The following is a 21885-nucleotide window of genomic DNA, read 5'->3' on the forward strand; positions in this document are numbered from 1 at the left end:
TTTTCAGGAAGCGGAAGAGGGTCACTCACCTCGGAGGGCAGAACGAATTCCTGGGCTTCTGCCGGGAAGGGGGCTACGTCCACCCACCACTCCCAAACCAGTACAGTTTCTTTCTCCGAGAGACAATCGGTCGATGCGATGCCGGAGAATCGGTTAGCTGAAAGCTCTCTGCCACAACCAGTTTGTGTAAGTCGGGGGTTCGAAAATTGGGTGGTGGGCTTGATGGGCGGCTTCAAGCGGCAGCGCCAACTCCATGGGGTCTGTGGGAAGGGGGGGGGGAAAGTCAAGTAGTTTTGCATTCAAGCTTGCATTCCTTGGTTGATCCTTGTCTTCCCTGTAGAGCCCATCCACTATCAAGCATTCCTCTTCAACATTTATTATTTATTTATTTATTTATTTATTTATTTATTTATTTATTTATTTATTTATTTATTTCGATTTATCAGTCGCCCCCCTCTCCGCAAAGGGACTCAGGGCGGCGTACAATTAAATCAAAATACAAGTGTGGCATGGAGGAGGTGACATCAATATTGACAATCAAATACATATGAAAGCCACTAAGTTCAAATAAATAACAATCAATTAAAACAATTAAAACAGTTAAAAACCCCAAGATTTACGTATAAAATATTAAAATTGCCAGGGAGGTTAGAAAGTTCTAGTTAAGCCAGGCCGGCTAGTTGGAACAGGTGGGTCTTGAGTTTCGTGCGGAAGGAGCGGAGATCGGTCGTTGTCCTGATATCTGGGGGGAGGTCATTCCAAAGGGCTGGGCCCATCACAGAGAAGGCCCTATTCCTGGGCGCCGCCCTCTGACACTGCCTGGTGGACGGCACCCGGAGGAGTCCCTCTCTGTGAGAGCGGATTGGTCGCAGGGATGTATTTTGAGGGCAGCTTAATTTTAAAAACTAGGCAGTGGAAGCGGGTAGAGGTGGGAGGAATACTTAGATTGGAGATCCAAGAAACAGACATAGACAGAGATTAAAGAGAGGAATTTGGGAGGCAAGTCAAAAAAAAAAAAAGAGCATAGCAAAGTATTGAAGCGGGCAAGAGAAGATGGATAGGTGATTTTATTGTATATTGTTGTTTTGATTTGCTTTTAGTTAATGTCCATACATAGGCACAGATTGGGAGAATCTGACCTGAATAACCTTCTCACTGAATGTCCCAAAGGTGCTTCTTTTTTTTTTCAAGAGGCAACTGGACTTTCCGGTTTTTCTTTGGAGACATTTCGCTTCTCATCCAAGAAGCTTCTTCGGCTCTGACTGGATGGCGAGGAATGGAAGGATTTATGAGCTGAAGAAGCTTCTTGGATGAGAAGCGAAACGTCTTCAAAAGAAAAAAAAACCCCAGAAAGTCCAGTTTGAACTGTGGGGTCCTTAGAGCGCTTTGAGTTTGATGCTCTTCTTCCAGACGTTTCATAACCAAACTAGGTAATGTCATCAGGGCATTGATTTATTTTTCTGCTCGGGGAGACATATCCGGGGTTCTTAATGTTGTGGCCCGCCAGTGGAGTTGGTGGCAGATTCGGACAGTGAGGAGGTTGGGGAGGAAGATGGGCCAGTCCTGGAGTCTGGAGAAGGCTCTGAGGAGGGCTCTGTGTCGGAGGCAGAGAGGGGGCCAGGGCTGTCTGACAGTTATCAGCTGCCTTCGGAGTCAGACATCTGTGAGGCAGAAGAACAGCTGGAGCCTGTTCCCAGTGTGAGTGGCCAGACGAAGGGAACAGCTAAAGAACAGGGGTCGACTTGGGAGTAAGGCCACAGGTGGACAGTGAATGGCCCCTCCCAGAGGAAACAAAAGAGGAGCGAAAGGGGAGTGGAGTTTGCAGGAGGCCATTAGTTCAATTCATTCGGGTGAAGATCTTTTCCTGATTCCTTGTCAAGTAATTGCTGCTACAGCATGGCGTTTGGAAGATATCGGCCTGCAGCTCTCCAAGCCTGATAAGGTCTGTGGTTGTCAATTCGCCCTTGAAAGACTGTTTGCCAGGACTTGGCTGGATGTGAATGAGAGGAATTCACCTTCTCTTCATCGAAAGGGGTTTTGTCGGGATAAGGAGTCTGCTTCGTGACTTGGTGAAGCCTAAGTCAGAATACTTAAATTGCGTCTCTCCTCTTGTTGCAGTGCTCGGGAAAGCGAGAGGCGGGGATGCCGAAAGCCGAGGGGCTGAAAAGAAAGGGGAGTTCCCGAAAGTCCAAAGGGAAGGGTGTCCCGCCACCTCAGCAGCCCCCAAGCCACCGGGAGGACCTCGAAAAGAAAAGCTCTGTCCCGCTCATCTCGAAGCACCCGCGTGGAGAAGGCGTCTCCCCCGTGTACAATGAGCCGTACTCGGTACCACCGCAACAGGAACATCCTGCGGTCCGCCCGCTGCACCTGGACTTAAACAATGTACGAGCAGCGGAGGATCATCGCAGGGTTTGGGAGCCCTGCTTAGTGGGCCTGGGGTTGAGCCCGATGGGTTGAGGAACATCTGGAATGGCCCTGCAAGTGACCTTCACAGCTGGATTTCTCATCCAATGAACCTTTTCTTTTGTCCCTTCTGCAGCTGAAGCCATGGAACGTGCCGAGAAGTCAGACCTGCCCTGCTCCCCAAACCCTGGAAAATATCTCTCTGTCGTCTTCCCCCATGTATGCTGACCCCTATACGCCCAATTCCCCCTCCTCGCACGGGGCTGCAGGCTCCTACTTCCTAGAGGTGAGTGGGTCCAAGTAAGCCAGGGGTGTCCAACACAATTTCATTGAGGGATGCACCAGGGCTCTGGTTGACCTGGGAGGCTGAGCGGGCATGGCCAGCTGGGTGGGTGTGGTGGGCTGGATGGGCATGGCCAGCTTGACAGCACTCACTGGGCGTGGTGACTGGGTGGGTGTGGCCGACTGGGTGGGCATGGTCAGCTTGACGCCACTAACTGGGTGTGACTGACTGGGTGGGCGTGACTGACTGGGTGGGTGTGGTGGACTGGATGGGCATGGCCAGCTTGACACCACTCACTGGGCGTGGTGACTGGGTGGGTGTGGCCAACTGGGTGGGCATGGTCAGCTTGATGCCACTAACTGGGCGTGGCTGACGGTGGGCGTGGTGACTGGGTGGGTGTGGCCAACTGGATGGGCGTGCCCAGCTTGACACTACTCACTGGGCATGGCCAACCTGGTGGGTGTGGCCAACTGGATGGGCGGGACCGAAGCGACATGGGCCAACCCCTTAAAATTTCCGGGATGACTCCACAGGCCGGATCCGACCACATCAGGAGCCAGATCTGGCCCCTGGATCTTGTGTTTGACCCCCAGATGTAAGCAGAGGGTAGGGCATACAAGGAGGATCATGATGATGATTTTCTTCCTCTTCCTCTTCTTTCTCCTCCTCTTCTTTTTCCTCCTCTTTCTCTTCCTTCCTCCTCCTCTTCCTCCTCTTCCTCTCCCCTTCCTCGCTCCCTCTTTCTCTTCCTCCTCTTACTTTCTCCTCCGTCTTCTCCTTCTTCTTCTTCTTCTCCTCCTTCTCTCCTTCTCTCCTCCTTCCCACTCCCTCCTCTTCTTCTTCCTCTTTTTCTCTTCCTCCTCTTCCTTCCTCCTCTTCCTTCCTCCTCCTCCTTCCCCTCCTTGTCCTTCTTCCCCTCCTCCTCCTCTCCTCCTTTCCCATCCCTCCTCTTCCTCCTCCTCCTCTTCCTTCTTCCTTCTCCTCTTCCTCTCCCTTCCATCCCTCTTTTTTCTCTTCCTCCTCTTCCTCTTCCTCCTCTTCCTCCTTCCCCTCCTTGTCCTTCTCCTCCTCCTCCTCCTCCTCTCCTCCTTCCCCATCCCTCCTCTTCTTTCTTTCTCTTCCTCCTCTTCCTCCTCCTCTTCCTCTCCCCTTCCTCCCTCCCTCTTTTTTCTCTTCTTCCTCTTACTCTTCCTCCTCCTCCTCCCTCTCCTTGTCCTTCTCCTCCTCCTCCTCTCCTCCTTCCCCTTCCATCCTCTTCTTTCTCCTCCTCCTTCTCCCTCCTTCTCCCCTTCCTCATCCTCTTCCTCCTCCCCTTCCTTCCCACCTTCACAGCTTGGTGGGAGGTGTCACGGGCCATCCACTGTGGAGCACCAGAATGGCTACCCGGCCGTGCCAGTCTCCGTTCCCATCTGCCATCATCCCCTGGGGTGGAAGAGCTTTCAACCTTCCTGTGGGAAGCACTGGCGAGAACAAGGACTTGCACCGACAGGCAACGCTTCGGCCCCAGCCTTTCATTTTGCTACAGAACCTGCCCCAGATGTCCATTATTTGACCACGGTGAGTGCCGCGCAAAATCTTCCGAAGAGATTTGGTCCTTACCCCACTTCGGGGCGGGCTGGGGATGGAATCCGGAGACAAAACTGTCCTGTGGGTTTCATAGCTCTCAACTCCTTCTTTTGTCTTCCCCCACCTGCCGACAGAGCACCACGTCAGGAGAGGGCCTTCGGATGCGTTCCTTACCGACATCAGGTGAGTCTCTTCTGACCGAGGCTTCCCGAGAGCAGGAAGCAAACTCCTTGTCCTGAGAAAAAACCCTGTTCTTAATTGACTGTGAATTCTGCTCATTCACATCCAGCAAAGTCTTTCGAGGGAGGATTTACGGTCACAGACCTTACAATAATACAATACAATACAATAATACAATACAATAATACAATAATACAATAATAATATACAAACCTTATCTGGCTTGGAGAGCTGCCATGCCGATCTTTGCAGAACTTGGCCAGGAGTCTCGGAGAGTCACCAACCAATGAAGAGCACTAATTGTCTCCTGCAAACTCCACTCCCCTTTCGCTCCTCTTTTATTTCCTTTGGGAGGGGCCATTCATCATCCACCTGTTGCCTTCCTCCCAAGTACATATAGACAATAGCAGAGTTGGAAGGGACCTTGGAGGTCGTCTAGTCCAACCCCCTGCCTAGGCAGGAAACCCTATACCATTTCAGACAAATGGCTATCCAACATCTTCTTAAGAACTTCCTATGTTGGGGCATTCACAGCTGGAGGCAAGTTGTCCCACTGATTAATTGTTCTCACTGTCAGGAAATTTCTCCTCAGTTCTAAGTTGCTTCTCTCCTTGATTAGTTTCCACCCATTGCTTCTTGTCATGCCCTCAGGTGCTTTGGAGAATAGCTTGACTCCCTCTTCTTTGGGGCAACCCCTGAGATACTGGAAGACTGCTATCATGTCTCCTCTAGTCCTTCTTGTCATCAAACTAGACATACCCAGTTCCTGCAACTGTTCTTCGTATGTTTTATCCTCCAGCCCCCTAATCCTCTTGGTTGCTCTTCTCTTCGCTTCTCTTTTCCAGATGAAAATCTCCAGGACTACAACCTGCCTGAAACAGGAGGGGAGACGCTCGACTCGACGTACCACGACTACGCAGAGCTGCAGAGCTTCCACGAGGACTACAGCTACGACAACATCTGGGATACAGAGGTGAAGAAGCCACCTAACTCCAGCCAGGAGATCTACGACTGCTAAGGGAGGCGTCCCATCCTCCACCTAAGCAGGAAGAACTACAGGAGGAAGGAAACTAGGCTCTGTTTTTATAGTGCAAAGATTGTGGATGATGGATTTCCAGAGCCCAGGATCCTTTCGGCTGCTTTTGGATTCCTTGTTCTAATTCCTGTTGCTTGACTTCGGCTTGTGGTGCTATGAAAAACTTCTGAGAAAATGGAACTGGAATTCTTCCATCCACTAATCCGTTGTGTATCGACACAGAGATGGCACTCTGTGGTTGTCATGAAGAAAACTGCACATTCTGTGGAGTCAAAACCAGTCTGGATTTTTGTGTGACGTCGATAGATTTTTTTCAATTCATCCCCAACAGCAAAAAAATAAAATAAAACCCTCCCATCCTACTTGATTCCTTTGCAATAACAGTTAGCAAGTAGGATGGGGAGGTGTTTCTTTTTGCTATTTGGACACAGACAAATCTCCAAATGTCCTCAACGACCCTCTAAAAAGGATGCAAATGACCAGCAGTCTGCAAGTGGCTAAGATGCTGAGCATGTCGATCTGAAAAGGTGGGCAGTTTGGCGGTTCGAATCCCTAGCGCCGCGTAACGGAGTGAGCTCCCGTGACTTTGTCCCAGCTTCTGCCAACCTAGCAGTTCGAAAGCACGTAAAAAATGCAAGTAGAAAAATAGGAACCACATTTTGGTGGGAAGGGAACAGCGTTCCGTGCGCCTTCGGGAGTTGAATCATGCCGGTCACATGACCACTGAGACGTCTTCGGACAGCGCTGGCTCTTCGGCTTTGAAACGGAGATGAGCACCGCCCCCTAGAGTCGGGAACGACCAGCCTATATGTGCGAGGAGAAACATTACTTTACCTTTTACGTTTGCAAATGCAAAGCTGTTTTTTTTTTTAAAGCTGCCATTCCATCGGGTTGAAGACTTGGATTCTAAAAATGGATTTGATTTGACTCTCCTGCAGATTTGCAATTTTGAGGTGGCTTGTTAACGACAACGACAACAACAACAACAACAGCGCACAGACACACACACACCCAAAGCAAACAAGTATAAGACATCCTTCTCCGGCTGCAAATATATATATATTTGCTAGCTCAAAGCACAGCTGTTACGAAGCTTTGCAAAGAGACTGCATTGCTGACGATTGTGACTCAGGGATAACATGAGGATACCTTTAGACAATTCTAGAGTCAACGGCTCGATCAGTAACGGAGCGTGGGGTTGCGTGCCCAGGAATGGCAGCCAGTTCTTACTCCCTGTACGCTTTTTTCAAGAAGACTTATTTTTCCAGCCGAATCCTCTCTGCCTTTTGGTATCTGTCCTTAAGGGAGGGAGTTTTGCACGCCTTCGGATGGAGAAATATTTTGCCTTGTGAAAGCTGGGGCTATTTTCCTGTGAGTGTGCAACACCCAGGGCCTATCACAACCTTGCTTGCTCTTCTGGGGAGGGACGGGGACACAGTTGCATTCTCCTCTGCTGATGGTTATCCTTTTTTTTTTTGAAACACGCGGCTTTTGTTGGTTACCATTTAAATAATAGTAATAGTAACAACGCTGCTTGCAAACTGCTTGGAGAAGCAGCGAAAGGCTTCCTGTGGGCTGGAAGAGAAGATTGTAAGGAGGAGAGGGGAGAGGGGAAGAACTGGTTGATTGTTTCAAGCATCGGGAGTATTGCAAAGGGAAGATTCTCTAGGACTCACATTAGTTGTGTGAATTACGTTGTGTTTGTTGTTATTTACTCTTCTTTGCTTTTATAGCCCATGGTTCCTTGAAGAAACCAATTTGATGGCATCTGCCATCTTTCTTCCTCCCTTCCATCCTTCCTTTCCTCCTTCCTTCATTCCCCTTCTTCCTTCCATCCTTCCTTCCATCCTCCCCATCTTCCTTCGTTCCCTTCCTTCCTTCTCCCTTTCTTCCCCATCTTCCTTCCTTCGTTCATTCGTTCATTCCCTTCCTTCTCTTCCTTCTCTCCTTCCTTCATTCCCCATCTTCTGTTAATCCTTTGTTCCCTTCCTTCCTTCCTTCCTTCCTTCCTTCCTCCATCTTCCTTCCTTCCTTCGTTCCCCATCTTTCTTCCTCCCTTCCATCCTTCCTTTCCTCTTTCCTTCATTTCCCTTCTTCATTCCTTCCATCCTTTCTGTCTTCCATCCTTTCTGTCTTCCTTCATTCCCCTTCTTCCTTCCATCCTTCCATCCTTCCTTCCTCCCCCATCTTCCTTCGTTCCCTTCCTTCCTTCTCCCTTTCTTCCCCATCTTCCTTCCTTCGTTCATTCGTTCATTCCCTTCCTTCTCTTCCTTCTCTCCTTCCTTCCTTCATTCCCCATCTTCTGTTAATCCTTCCTTTGTTCCCTTCCTTCCTTCCTTCTCCATCTTCCTTCCTTCCTTCGTTCCCCATCTTTCTTCCTCCCTTCCATCCTTCCTTTCCTCTTTCCTTCATTCCTTCTTCATTCCTTCCATCATTTCTGTCTTCCTTCCTTCTTTCCTTTCCTCCTTCCTTCTTTCCCCTTCTTCCTTCCATCCATCCTTCCTTCCTATCTTCCTTCCTCCCTCATCTTCCTTCGTTCCCTTCCTTCCTTCTCCCTTCCTTCCCCATCTTCCTTCCTTCCTTCGTTCATTCCTTCATTCCCTTCCTTCTCTCCTTCTTTCCTCCTTCCTTCCTTCCCCATCTTCTGTCCATCCTTCCTTTGTTCCCTTCCTTCCTCCCTTCCTTCCTTCCTCCTCCATCTTCCTTCCTTCCTTCCTCTCTCCCTCCCTCCATCCATCCATCCATTATCATCTCTTTCTCTCCCCCCCCTCTCTTTTGTCTTTCCTTCTTTCCCTCCTCCCTTCCTCCTTTTCCTCTTCTGAATAATTTCATCTGATCGGTTCAGGCAGGAGACACAATTCTAATTCATTTCAATAACTTTCGGTGTTGCTATGGGCTGGGAGAACCTATGGTTTACTTTTGTTACTTGAATTTAAAATATAAAAAATATATATATACCGTTCAACCGCCAATATTGAGTGAAGTTTACAGGAGAGTTCTTTTTTTTTTTTTTTGGCTTTGTCTGATATTCTATTTAATAAGCAATTCAACGTGTTGGCTTGCGGCAAGGGGAAGGGATTTTTTTCCTAAAGAAATTATTTAATTTAGTCCATAACGAAACAAGGTTTGACACCAACTGCTTCTTGATGACTGTTGAATTAGGGCGGCGGGGAAAATTGGTTGTGGCTGTAATTTCAATCCCAGGGTTGTTTGTTGTTGTTGTTGTTGTTGTACTTTTGAGATGTGTGTTTGTGTCTGAGTCGAGGGCTTTAACGTAAAGCGCAAACCGTAAAGTGACATTGGATCTCACAATACCGTGGCTCAGGTTGCGATTTGTGTTGCAGCGATGTTAAGACAATCCTTGGCGCAGATTTTGTGTGCGTGGGAATGTGGCTCGGTGTGTAAGGAGGGGGGAAATGGGGAGTTGTACAGCAGTGACACTGTTCCTTTGCCGATTTCTTTGAAGACCCCCTAAATAAAGTTAATATAATGATGTGTGCCTGTTTTGTTTTTGGTTTTTTTGCTTAAAGATAGACATAACGAAAAACAAATACATTTTTTTCAGGCTAGCTAAGACAACTGATCCCAAACTAGAAGCTAATTGAGGAAAGGGGCAGCTGGGGGAAGAAATTTCTTGGATGAGGAGAGAAATGTTTTCAAAGAGGGGAAACACCAAGAAATTCCAGCTGTCTTTTGGAGGAAGAAAAAATCAACTTTGGGTTGTAACTTCTCAAATTGCTTCCCAATTTTTTTTGGGGGGAGGGGGGGTAGCCTGTTTTCTTTGCAGGATCCTCACCAATGGTGAAATTCAATTTTTTTACTACCGGTTCTGTGGGCATGGCTTGGTGGGCGTGGCTTGGTGGGCCTAGCAGGGGAAGGATACTGCAAAATCCCCATTCCCTCCCCACTCCAGGGGAAGGATACTACAAAATCTCCATTCCCTCCCCACTCCAGGGGAAGGATACTGCAAAATCTCCATTCCCTCCCCACTCCAGGGGAAGGATACTGTAAAATCTCCATTCCCTCCCCACTCCAGGGGAAGGATACTACAAAATCTCCATTCCCTCCCCACTCCAGGGGAAGGATACTGCAAAATCTCCATTCCTGTCCCCCTCCAGGGGAAGGATACTGCAAAATCCCCATTCCCTCCCCAGTCCAGGGGAAGGATACTACAAAATCTCCATTCCCTCCCCACTCCAGGGGAAGGATACTACAAAATCCCCATTCCCTCCCCACTCCAGGGGAAGGATACTGCAAAATCTCCATTCCTGTCCCCCTCCAGGGGAAGGATACTGCAAAATCCCCATTCCCTCCCCACTCCAGGGGAAGGATACTACAAAATCTCCATTCCTGTCCCCCTCCAGGGGAAGGATACTACAAAATCCCCATTCCCTCCCCACTCCAGGGGAAGGATACTGCAAAATCTCCATTCCTGTCCCCCTCCAGGGGAAGGATACTGCAAAATCCCCATTCCCTCCCCACTCCAGGGGAAGGATACTACAAAATCTCCATTCCTGTCCCCCTCCAGGGGAAGGATACTGCAAAATCCCCATTCCCTCCCCACTCCAGGGGAAGGATACTACAAAATCCCCATTCCCTCCCCACTCCAGGGGAAGGATACTACAAAATCTCCATTCCCTCCCTACTCCAGGGGAAGGATACTGCAAAATCCCCATTCCCTCCCCACTCCAGGGGAAGGATACTACAAAATCTCCATTCCCTCCCCACTCCAGGGGAAGGATACTACAAAATCCCCATTCCCTCCCCACTCCAGGGGAAGGATACTGCAAAATCTCCATTCCTGTCCCCCTCCAGGGGAAGGATACTGCAAAATCCCCATTCCCTCCCCACTCCAGGGGAAGGATACTACAAAATCTCCATTCCTGTCCCCCTCCAGGGGAAGGATACTGCAAAATCCCCATTCCCTCCCCACTCCAGGGGAAGGATACTACAAAATCTCCATTCCTGTCCCCCTCCAGGGGAAGGATACTGCAAAATCCCCATTCCCTCCCCACTCCAGGGGAAGGATACTACAAAATCTCCATTCCCTCCCCACTCCAAGGGGAAGGATACTGCAAAATCCCCATTCCCTCCCCACACCAGGGGAAGGATACTGCAAAATCCCCATTCCCTCTCCACTCCAGGGGAAGGATACTGCAAAATCCCCATTCCCTCCCCACTCCAAGGGGAAGGATACTGCAAAATCCCCATTCCCTCCCCACTCCAGGGGAAGGATACTACAAAATCTCCATTCCCTCCCCACTCCAAGGGGAAGGATACTGCAAAATCCCCATTCCCTCCCCACACCAGGGGAAGGATACTGCAAAATCCCCATTCCCACCACACTCCAGGGGGAGGATACTGCAAAATCCCCATTCTCTCCCCACTCCAGGGGAAGGATACTGCAAAATTTCCATTCCCTCCCCACTCCAGGGGAAGGATATTGCAAAATCCCCATTCCCTCCCCACTCCAGAGGAAGGATACTGCAAAATCCCCATTCCCTCCCCACTCCAGGGGAAGGATACTGCAAAATCTCAATTCCCTCCCCACTCCAGGGGAAGGATACTGCAAAATTTCCATTCCCTCCCCACTCCAGGGGAAGGATACTGCAAAATTTCCATTCCCTCCCCACTCCAGGGGAAGGATACTGCAAAATTTCCATTCCCTCCCCACTCTGGGGCCAGTCGAGTATCCTTCCCCTACAGTGGGGAGGGAATGGGGATTTTGCAGTATCCTTCCCCTGGAGTATCCTTCCCCTGCCACGCCCACCAAGCCACACCCACAGAACTACTGATGAAGGCCCTTGGAATGGGGTGGGAGTAGGAACGGATTGCCAGAGGGGGAAAAAATTGCAGACTACAGGAAACATTTGCACCATTCAGGTGACTCTGAGGACAAAGACAAACCTCCAAGTGGCCTCAACGACCCTCTCAAAAGGATGCAAATGACCAGCGGTCTGCAAGGAGTATCCATCCTTCCCTTCCCCGCCATCCAATCAGAGCTGAAGAAACTTCTTGGATGAGACGCGAAACGCCTTCAGAAGAAAGTTATTTTCTCCACCTTAAAACATTCCCCCATTCATAGTTGCTAACAAGAAGGCCTGTCCGTGTTTCTTCCTTTGCTCTTTCTCGTTAGCTCTCTCCCGGCGAGGGCAGTTGGCTGGCATTTTGGAAGACTCTCCCCCAGCTACGGCCTGCCGAGGGAGTGAAAAAGTCAGACAGGTGTCCCTTCCTCCCATTAACAGACTCTCTAGGGCAGCGATGGGGAACCTTTTTGGGCTCGCATGCCAAAAGCGGAGGGAGCGCAGGTGGGTCGTGCGCAGGGGCGTGCCACACCCATAATGCTATCCGCACGAGACCAGCATGCATACACGCAGGACCAGAGCTCCGCCTCTTTATTTTTGGTGTGCTTTTTTCGCCCCCTCCCCAGGCTCCAGAGGCTTTATAGGAGCCTGGGGAGAGTGAAAACAGCCTCCCCTGTCCCCCTGTAGGCTTCAGGAGCTTCCCTGAAGCCTCCGGAGTGCAAAAAACTGGCTCTACGGGCAAACCGGAAATTTAGGAATGGACTTTTGGTTTGCTCATAGGGCCGGTTTTAGCTCTCCGGAGCGTTCAGGTGCCCTCAGGAGGCTTCCCTGAAGGCCCCAGAGGGCAAAAAATGGTCCTACGAGCAAACCGGAAGTACGTTCCCAAAGTTCCCATTTGCCTGCTGGTTTTTCACATTCCGGAGACTTGGAAGCCTCCGGAGGGCAAAAAATTGCCTCAAAAGAAGGCGCACACTGGCCAGCTGACAGGGCAACGCCTCGCGTGCCCTGGCAAATGGCTCCACATGCCACCTATGTAGGTTCTCCATCACGGCTCAAGGGACCCAATGTTGAAAGTGACCCACTTAGAAAATCAGGAGAACGTTTGCACCCTCCTACCTAGTGGTGGGTTTCACATTTTGTTATCACCAGCCAGGGTGGAATCCTCCCAGTTCGGCGTAGTTCATCCGAACCAGGAGGGACGATTGTCCTTGGTTCTGAAAACCAGTAGTAAAAAAAAAAAAAGCTTCCGAGGATCGCGTGGCTCAGCTGTGTGCCACTCGATCGTCGGAAGTTTGTTCCCCGCTTTTTAAAGCATTTTTTCCCCCTCTTGGTTCGGGCAAATCGTCAGGGAACAAATGCTTTAAAAAAATCCAAAGAAATAGCTTCCGACGATCGCGCGGCTCAGCTGTGAGCTGTTCGCCCGAACCAGCAGGGGAGGGAAAAAAATGCTTTAAAAAGCTTTAAAAACGCAGGAGGAAGTTATTCAGAAAATGATGGAGTGTGCCGAAATGAGCAAATTGACATCTGAAATTAGAGAAGAAGAAGGTAAACAATTTCATAAGAGATGGGATTGGTTTTATCAATGGTTAGACCAAAAAGTATGGACATGAAATATGCTAGAGAATTTTACAATACAAGGATAATGAAAAAGCTTTAAAAAAAAAAGCTAAAAGTGGAAAAAAGGGTTGGCCACGCCCACCCAGTCAAATGACCCCACCACCACCAAGCCACACCCACAGAACCGGTGGCGGGAAACATATTTCACCACTGCCACTGGCCTTCTGAGCATGTGCCCGGCTTCAAAAATGTGCCTAAAAAGGACGTTTTAGAGCTGGGGCGTGTGGCCGGGCCCACTTCAGATTTCCACTACTGATTTGGGTGAATCGACTCTAACCGGCTGAATACTACCTCTGAATCCTCCCCTTTCCACCTGCGCCAGTCCTCCGACCAGCTCTATGCCGGTAGATTGTGCTTAGGATGAGCCGGAAATTACGTCCCTCCATTTCTCTGGCAGGTTTTGTGGTTTCTTCAGGCTGTTGTAAAGAAGACACTGTGGTATAAAGTTTTATTTTTTTCCCTTTCATATGCATCCCCAAATGTACATCCTTGTGAATGCTATTCACATTTTATCTATTGAGTATTGACCTTTACCGCAATCTTCTTACAAGTATAGAAAACACAGTGGGGGGTCACTTTCTTGCCACCCCGTATCTCCATCTTGTTTCGCGACAACCTTGCTCCTTCCGTCTTCTCAACCTTCCTTCCAGTGGTGGGTTCTGCCCGGTACGCCTTGGTGCGGGCGTACCGGTGCATGCTGGGAGCAGTAAGCACCGTTCCGCTACAGTGCTTAGGAGGGCCCACTTGTCCGCCCGACTTCCTTACCTGTATTTGACCCCACCACGTCATTTGCGCATGTGCAAGCAGCGTACGGCGCCTGCGCGATGCTTCGCCGAGCAGCTGGAGCATCGCAGGGCGGTAGTGGGTGGGCTTGCATCCATCACAGCGTACCAGTTGCGACAGGATCCGGAAACACCCCCCCCTCCTTGCTCCCTTCTGTGCCTTCTCCTTTCCACCTCTCCTTCCTCTTTTCTTCTTCCTTTCTCTTTCCTCCACTTCTCCTGGGGAAAAGGACGAAACTGGACTGTAGAAGTTTTGCTGAAAAATGCTCCAAGGGGTTTATATATTTTTGTGTGGGTGGGCACAATGCCAGTTTAAGGAACCAAAGGAGGTGGGGGGGAATTGCCTGGTGAGATTTCCACCCCAGAGGGTCTTTCTGTTCATCACTTCTCACAAGTTCTTCCTTCCAAGAGGACGTCAACTATCTTCAAGAGAGGCAAGAGAGTTAAATTCATCGGACAGTGGAGAGGGCTGAGGGCATTTATACAAAGGTAAAGGTTTTCCCTCGCACATATGCGCTAGTCGTTCCCGACTCTAGGGGGCGGTGCTCGTCTCCGTTTCAAAGCCGAAGAGCAAGCGCTCTCCGAAGACATTTCCGTGGTCACGTGGCCGGCATGACTCAACTCCCGAAAGCGCATCAAATGCTGTCACTTTCCCACCAAAGGTGGTTCCTATTTTTCTACTTGCTTTCGAACTGCTCGGTTGGCAGGAGCTGGGACTAGTCACGGCAGCTCCCTCCGTTATGTGGTGCTAGGGATTCGAACCTCCGGGCTGCCGACCTTTCTGATCGACAAATGCAGTGTCTTAGCCGCTGAGCCACCATGTCCCTTGTTTACACATTTATACAAAACCTCCTGCTAAATTTCTGGGTTGTGTTTCACGTCATTCCAAGACAAAGACCCATCGATTCTGCATGGAGTCTGACGGACTGGATTCACGGAAGGTCAACGATTTCCAGGAAAGTCAGAAATGGATTTGGACAGTGCCAAGAAGACCAGGAAGGTTTATTTGAGACGGTTTATTAGTAGTGGGTGGTTTTTGAAACTCCCCTCCCTCTTCCCCTCCCCTCCCCCATTTGCCTGGGATTCATCCAGGGAGGAAGAGTTGCCACTTATCCACTAACTAAGTTTTATTTCACCTGCCTGCCATTCCCTGAGCAGGGAGCAGGGCAGCAGCTGTGCAAACAGAAAAGTGGCCTGCTAAGATTTCCTTTAAAATACCTCCATCTCCTTCCTCAGAACAGAACAGAATGACAGAGTTGGAAGGGACCTTGGAGGTCTTCTAGTCCAGCCCTCTGCTTAGGCAGGAATCCCTACACCACTTCAGACAAACTTCTTGAAAACTTCACCTTATAAAGTGAGTTTGACAGGTACAGTACAAACTTTTCCTTACATGTATAGTCTAAGATTACATTTCGCATGACAGATAATCCTCGAGTTACAACCATCTGTTTAGTGACTCTTGACAACGGGCTCATATTTATCACTGTTTTTGACAAGGTCAACGGGGAAGCTAGGTTCACTTAACAACCATCTCACTACGTTAACAGCCGCAGTGGTTCACTTAACAACTGTGGCAAGAAAGGTGGTAAAATGGGGCAAAATTCCCTTAACAGCTGTCTCACTTAGCCATGGGATTTTTGGGCTCGACGTTGGTTGTAAGTTGAGGACTAGGAGGCAGAAAGGAGAAAAAGGAGCTTTTAAAAATGCCAACAGTGGGCATCTCGTGAATATTTTAATAGTTAGGTATTTTTCTTCACTTGTGCAAATATATTTTCTACTCTCCTAATGAATGTTGGAAAAATCAGGGGGGAAGAGAGCAGGAGTGGAAAAGACATTGGAAGCAACAGGCGAAGCCGAAGTGCTGATTTAGTTTAGAGGCCGCAAGAATGAGAAACAGAAAAGGGAAAATCTGTTATCCATTTAATTTCGGGCTCAGGTTGCCAACGTAGGGAAAATTAAACAACTATGTACACAATCATTATAAACATCACAGCAAAATAATATCTCTGGGCACCGTGGGAATATATCTGTCGAACAAAACTCCGCATTGGCGACAGGAAGGGCATCTGGTCATTAAATGCTAGCTCTATTCAGTTGCCCCGACTCAGGGGTGGGTTCCTGCCAGTTCCTGCCTCTTCTATAGAAGATGTTCCACAAATCTACAGTGCCGTTTAGAACCGGTTCCAGCTCCCTCCCCCTGCCCGGCTGCACATCATCAAGATGAAGAGCGAGAGGACGAATTCTGGGAGTTGAAGTCCACAAGTCTTAAAGCTGTCAACTTTGAACACCCCTGCATTTTTTTCCTAAAGAGTTAGGTGCAAGGGTCTTGTAACTTGACAGCTTTAAGACTTGCACACTTCAATGCCAGAGTTCCTGAGCCAACATGACTGGAAGAGGAATTCTGGGAGTTGAACTCCACAAGTCTTAAAGCTGTCATGTTTGAACACCCCTGGAGTTTTTTTTTTCCTAAAGGGTTAGGGGTGCAAGGGGCTTGTAACTTGACAGCTTTAAGACTTGCGGGCTTCAAATGCCAGAGTTTCTGAGCCAACATTTTGGTTGCTAAGCAAGAGTGTTGTTAAGTGAGTTTCACCACATTTTACAAGTTGGCCACTCCCACCTGGTCACATGGCTGGCAAGCCACTCCCACAAAGCAGGCCACACCTACAGAAGAGGTTCTAAAAAAAATTGAAACTCCACCCCCCCGCAAAGGATTATGGTGGAGGGGTGGTCATTAAATGATGATGATGATCACAGCAATATAATATATGTGTTTTGAACATTCAAAAGGGCAGTGTTTGTAAATGCTTTTTTGAAAATGCTTGTTCACTGGAACTATTTATAACAAACAGATTATAGCAAACACTTTATATATATATATATATAAAGTGTTTTTTGTTTCTTTTGTCAAAGCACCTGGTGTGGCCAAATATGGGAGTGAGCATACTGCTTCCCTTTTGCCTTTCAGGCCCACTTACACAACAAACCATTTTGTGTTACATTTTTGCTGATAGATAAATGAAGGGAGACTAGTATAGATCTATTTCAAGCTATTTAGCTCTCATCAGCTAGCCATACCCTTACTGGGGTATGGCTGGCTGATGTATTCGGGTATTCAAACTTGGGCTGTTTTTACATATTAGGCAGTTGCATTAACCTCTAAACCACAAGCTCTCCTCCCTTATCAGCTGAGCCAGGGGAATGATTACCGTAAGTGGTTTTTTCTTTTGTCAAAGCACCTGGTATGCCCAAATATGGGAGGGAGGGAGCATACTGCTTCTCTTTTTTAAAATTTATCACCAAAAATGTAACATGTATGTATGTATGTATGTATGTATGTATGTGCCCAAAAGACTGAATTGAATAACATTTCCTTCTAAATTGTTGGTGTTTTTGTGTGTGTTTGCAATCAACCTATTGGGTAGGAATTGACACAACTTTCTAAATTACACAGAAAGACTCCCTGGATAGCTTTATCATACTTGCAACACCCTGCAAAGTCATTTCTTAATGCTCAGCAGCAAAGATTTATGGGCTTTGATGTACACGCGGTTTCTAGAACATTTTCCCACTGAACACATCCTCCTCCTGCCAACTTCCCAAAATCAGTTCATCTACTTTTGTAAAAAGCCAACCCATCAAAAGCCATCTCACTGCCCTAGTATGAGAAGAGCAAAATTCTCTTACATTAAAAAAGCTTTCCATTACAGTACAGGGAGTCCTCAACATACGACCACAACGGTCGTCCGTGAAAGTCCTCTCTAAATTCTTTTGATAATCTTCTTCAAGTATTGGCTCTTGTGCCTGCTGAGCAATTCATTTGATGTAAGTTTAAGATAAATTCCCAGCTGGAAGATAAGAAAGAAAGAAAGAAAGAAAGAAAGAAAGAAAGAAAGAAAGAAAGAAAGAAGAGAAGAAAAGAGAAGAAAGGGAAGAAACAAAGAAAAAAGATAAAGATTGAGGGAGAGAGGAAGGAAGGTAGGAATAAAAAGATGGAGAAAGAAGGAAGGAAAGAAAAAAGATGGGGAAGGAAGGAAGAGAACAATAAAGAAGGAAGGAAAGAAAGAAGACAAGAAAAGAGAAAAAAGAAAGAAAAGACTGAAGGAGAGATGAAGGAAGGAAGGAAGAAAGAAAAGATGGGGAAGGAAGGAAGAAAAGAAAAGAAAAAGAAAAAGAAAGAAAAGATAGGGAAGAAAAGAAGAGAAAAAGGAAGGAAGGAAGGAAGAGAACAATAAAGAAGGAAGGAAAGAAAGAAGACAAGAAAAGAGAAAAAAGAAACAAAGAAAAGACTGAAGGAGAGATGAAGGAAGGAAGGAAGAAAGAAAAGATGGGGAAGGAAGGAAGAAAAGAAAAAAGAAAAAGAAAGAAAGAAAAGATAGGGAAGAAAAGAAGAGAAAAAGGAAGGAAGGAAGGAAGGAAGAGAACAATAAAGAAGGAAGGAAAGAAAGAAGACAAGAAAAGAGAAAAAAGAAAGAAAAGACTGAAGGAGAGATGAAGGAAGGAAGGAAGGAAGAAAAGAAAAAGAAAAAGAAAGAAAAAGAAAGAAAAGATAGGGAAGAAAAGAAGAGAAAAAGGAAGGAAGAGAACAATAAAGAAGGAAGGAAAGAAAGAAGACAAGAAAAGAGAAAAAAGAAAGAAAAGACTGAAGGAGAGATGAAGGAAGGAAGGAAGGAAGGAAGGAAGGAAGGAAGAAAAGATGGGGAAGGAAGGAAGAAAAGAAAAAAGAAAAAGAAAGAAAAAGAAAAGATAGGGAAGAAAAGAAGAGAAAAAGGAAGGAAGGAAGGAAGGGCGGATTGATTTGAGGCACAGGCTGGGTAGATCCCAACAGGGATGGTAACTAAAACTGATTTTTGAGGGAAGGTTTCATCTCCTTTCTTTCTCACCTCGTTCCCTGCCAGTAAAGTTCGGCCCCAAACTTTGCTTTCTTGCTTTGCTGGAAACGATCGGGAAAGGCCTTCCTTCAGGGACCGAATGGGACGGACTTGGCATCTCCTTAAAAGCCCTGATGACTTTCCATGACCACCTGCCTCCTGAAGCAACGGATGGCCGAGAGGGTACCAAAATTAGCCAGCATCACTGGGAGGGGGGGGGGGGAGAAGAGAAAAAGAAAAAGCCACACGTGTCCAGATGAATGAATGCCATCAAGGCATTTAAACTTTTTTCCTTAGGAAAAGCACCAAGTCAGGGTGAAGCATTTTCCCCTCTTTTCAATATCCCAGCCTTTTCTGCAATTGGCACAAGGTCCTTCCTTTTACATAATAAATCCTGCAGTGGTTTTCTGTTGGCTTTTACTACGTTTTTAGCTAAAGGAGGGGAGAAGGAAACAAAGCCTTTTGTTTCCACTTTAAAAAAAAAAAAAAACCTTTAGCATCGCTGCACCCCAGTCATGAGGACTAGGAGGTTCTTGTTTTCATTTTAAAAAAAAAAACAACCCAAAAGGAAAAGGAAAGAGAATTCTGTTTAAAACAGTCTGTCCAGCAGACTTGGGAATCTGGTGGATTTTTGAAACAAGGGAGGGGAGAGGAATGGAGGGGCGAAGAGGGGAGGGAAGGTAAAAAGAAGAAGGAAAGGAGGAAGGAAGGAAGGAACGAACGAAGAAAACAGAGGGAGGATGGTAGAGGAAAAGGGAAAGGGAGGAAAAGAAAAGAAAGGGTCAAAGAAGATAAGAGAGGGGGAAAGTATATAAATCCAATAAAACAAGCAAACAAACAAACGAAAGTAGGATTGAGGGAAGGGAAGGGAGGAAAGGAAAGAAAGTGCGAAGGGAAAGGGAAGGGAAGGGAAGATAAGAGGGGAAAGTGGGATGGAGGGAAGGAAAGGAAAGGAAGAGGGAAAGGAAGAGGGAAGGGAAAGGAAAGGAAAAAAGGAAAGGAAGAGGGAAGGGAAAGGGAAGGAAAGAAGGGAAGGGAAGGAAGAGGGAAAGGAAGAGAAGGGAAAAGAAAGGAAAGGAAGAGGGAAAGGGAAGGAAAGAAGGGAAGGGAAAGGAAAAGAGAAGGGAAGGAAGAGGGAAGGGAAAAGAAAGAAAAGAAGGGAAGGGAAGGAAGAGGGAAAGGAAGGGAAGGGAAAAGAAAGGAAAGGAAGAGGGAAAGGAAAGGAAAGAAGGGAAGGGAAAGGAAAAGAAAGGAAAGGAAGAGGGAAAGGAAAGGAAAGAAGGGAAGGGAAAGGAAAAGAGAAGGGAAGGAAGAGGGAAGGGAAAAGAAAGAAAAGAAGGGAAGGGAAGGAAGAGGGAAAGGAAGGGAAGGGAAAGGAAAGGAAAAAAGGAAAGGAAGAGGGAAGGGAAAGGGAAGGAAAGAAGGGAAGGGAAGGAAGAGGGAAAGGAAGAGAAGGGAAAAGAAAGGAAAGGAAGAGGGAAAGGAAAGGAAAGAAGGGAAGGGAAAGGAAAAGAGAAGGGAAGGAAGAGGGAAGGGAAAAGAAAGAAAAGAAGGGAAGGGAAGGAAGAGGGAAAGGAAGGGAAGGGAAAAGAAAGGAAAGGAAGAGGGAAAGGAAAGGAAAGAAGGGAAGGGAAAGGAAAAGAGAAGGGAAGGAAGAGGGAAGGGAAAAGAAAGAAAAGAAGGGAAGGGAAGGAAGAGGGAAAGGAAGGGAAGGGAAAGGAAAGGAAAGGAAGAGGGAAAGGAAAGGAAAGAAGGGAAGGGAAAGGAAAAGAGAAGGGAAGGAAGAGGGAAAGGAAGGGAAGGGAAAAGAATGGGAAAAAGGGAAGGAAAGGAAAGAAAGAGGACAAGGAAGAGGGAAGGAAAGAAAAGGAAGAAGGGAGGGAAGGAAAGAAAAAGCAAAAGGAAGGGAAGGAAAGGAGAAAGGAAAGGAAAAGCCATTTTCTCCTTATATGAATGGCCTCTCTCAATTTGCCGCTTTCCCAAAAAGTAATAAGGAACGGGAGAAAGAGGGAGGGGGCAGGCCTAGGGCTCCTTCTCTTAGATTTAAAAATAAATAAACTTTCTTTTTTAAGATATAAAGGGAGAAACAGGCCTCCCTCCCTCCCTCCCTCCCTCTCTCTCTAACCCGCAAAAAGTTGCTTTGAAAAAAAGAAAAACAGAATCAAGAAAAGATTTTTTTAAGAAACGCTCTTCTTATGTTCCTCCTCCTGCCTCGTTTCAGACGGGAACCAGTCGGCCAGCATTCCTGGGTTATCTTTTCAGCTTCGGCCCATCCACCCCCACCTCCCCAAATCTCATTCCTCCCCACCCACAGGAGCCCTGGGAAGCATTACCAATTTTCCAAGCATCTGGCGTGTGGAGGTCGGAAGTTTTCACAGCCCAGGATGCCAACGCCACAAATCCCAGGCACAGATCTCTGGGTGTGAGGACCAGCTGAAGAGGCCTCTCTGAATTTAAAAAAAAAAAAAAAAAAAAACCAAGAAAGTAGGAATCACTTGGGATCAGTGGTACTCAGAGGACATCTAGTCTGACCCACCCACCCCCTTAGCACAGGATCGGGGCATCCAAAAGTGTGGTCTTAGGACACCCACCCCCACCCCACCCTGGTCTCCCTCAAAACCCTCCATAGGGGTTTGTGAAATGAAAATGATTTGCCGGCCTTTGTTGAGAAAAAATATATAATACAATGCAGAAAGTCCTCGACTTACGACCGCAATCGGGGACTTCCATGGGCATGCGATTGCAAAGGTGCACAATTTCACAAGCTTTTTTTTTTTTTGCCACGCAAGTCGCAACACAACCGAACAGAAAGATGCAACGCGGGGGAGGGGGGGGGAATTTGGCTGTTTCTCCAGACTGGGTCAAAGAAATCCCTGCATGCAGAAAATAAGCATATCAGGGAGAAAAAGGAGCTGGCTTTCTACCTGCAGGGATAGGAAGAGGCATCCTGTATCATAGCAATTCCTGCTTGCATTTTGGAGCAGTAAAGCATAATTTAATCAATCCAGGGTGACTCTGATCACAATTTATTATAATTCCTAATATTACGATAGGGACACTGTGGCTCAGTGGCTAAGACACTGAGCTCGTCGATCAGAAAGGTCGGCAGTTTGGCGGTTCAAATCCCTAGCGCCGCGTAACGGAGGGAGCTCCCCTTCCTTGTCGCAGCTTTTGCCAACCTAGCAGTTCGAAAGCACGTAAAAAATGCAAGTAGAAAAATAGGGACCACCTTTGGTGGGAAGGGAACAGCGTTCCGTGCTCCTTCGGGAGTTGAGTCATGCCGGCCACATGACCATGGAGACGTCTTCGGACAGCGCTGGCTCTTTGGCTTTGAAACGGAGATGAG

The 21885-nt window shown here is 47.5% G+C and overlaps 2 protein-coding genes across 3 annotated transcripts in view; one reads left to right on the plus strand and one right to left on the minus strand.

Annotated features, from left to right (window-relative positions):
• PLEKHN1 (pleckstrin homology domain containing N1) overlaps positions 1-6520 on the plus strand; it is a 57921-nt gene extending 51401 nt beyond the window's left edge. The window contains exons 11-16 of the mRNA XM_081954936.1: positions 1-186; positions 2119-2382; positions 2540-2689; positions 4019-4243; positions 4387-4435; positions 5278-6520. Coding sequence (XP_081811062.1) covers positions 1-186; positions 2119-2382; positions 2540-2689; positions 4019-4243; positions 4387-4435; positions 5278-5450 — 1047 coding nt within the window. The 3' untranslated portion in view covers positions 5451-6520. The remainder of the gene's footprint in view (positions 187-2118; positions 2383-2539; positions 2690-4018; positions 4244-4386; positions 4436-5277) is intronic.
• Positions 142-21885, minus strand: part of PERM1 (PPARGC1 and ESRR induced regulator, muscle 1) — a 27968-nt gene continuing 6224 nt past the window's right edge. Inside the window, exons 3-5 of one of the 2 annotated variants that reach the window (XR_014175532.1) lie at positions 20873-20986; positions 18552-18744; positions 142-260 (exon numbers count right to left, since the gene is read on the minus strand). Coding sequence is in view for 1 of the 2 variants with exons in the window: in XM_081954947.1 (XP_081811073.1) it covers positions 18662-18744; positions 20873-20986 (197 nt within the window). In the remaining variant the exon portion in view is untranslated. Of the gene's footprint in view, positions 261-18494; positions 18745-20872; positions 20987-21885 lie in introns of those variants that run through there. The other variant, XM_081954947.1, reaches the window with a different exon arrangement.

This window comes from Natrix helvetica (genome assembly GCF_964273705.1).
Source record: "Natrix helvetica genome assembly, chromosome: 5".
NCBI lineage: Eukaryota > Metazoa > Chordata > Lepidosauria > Squamata > Natricidae > Natrix > Natrix helvetica.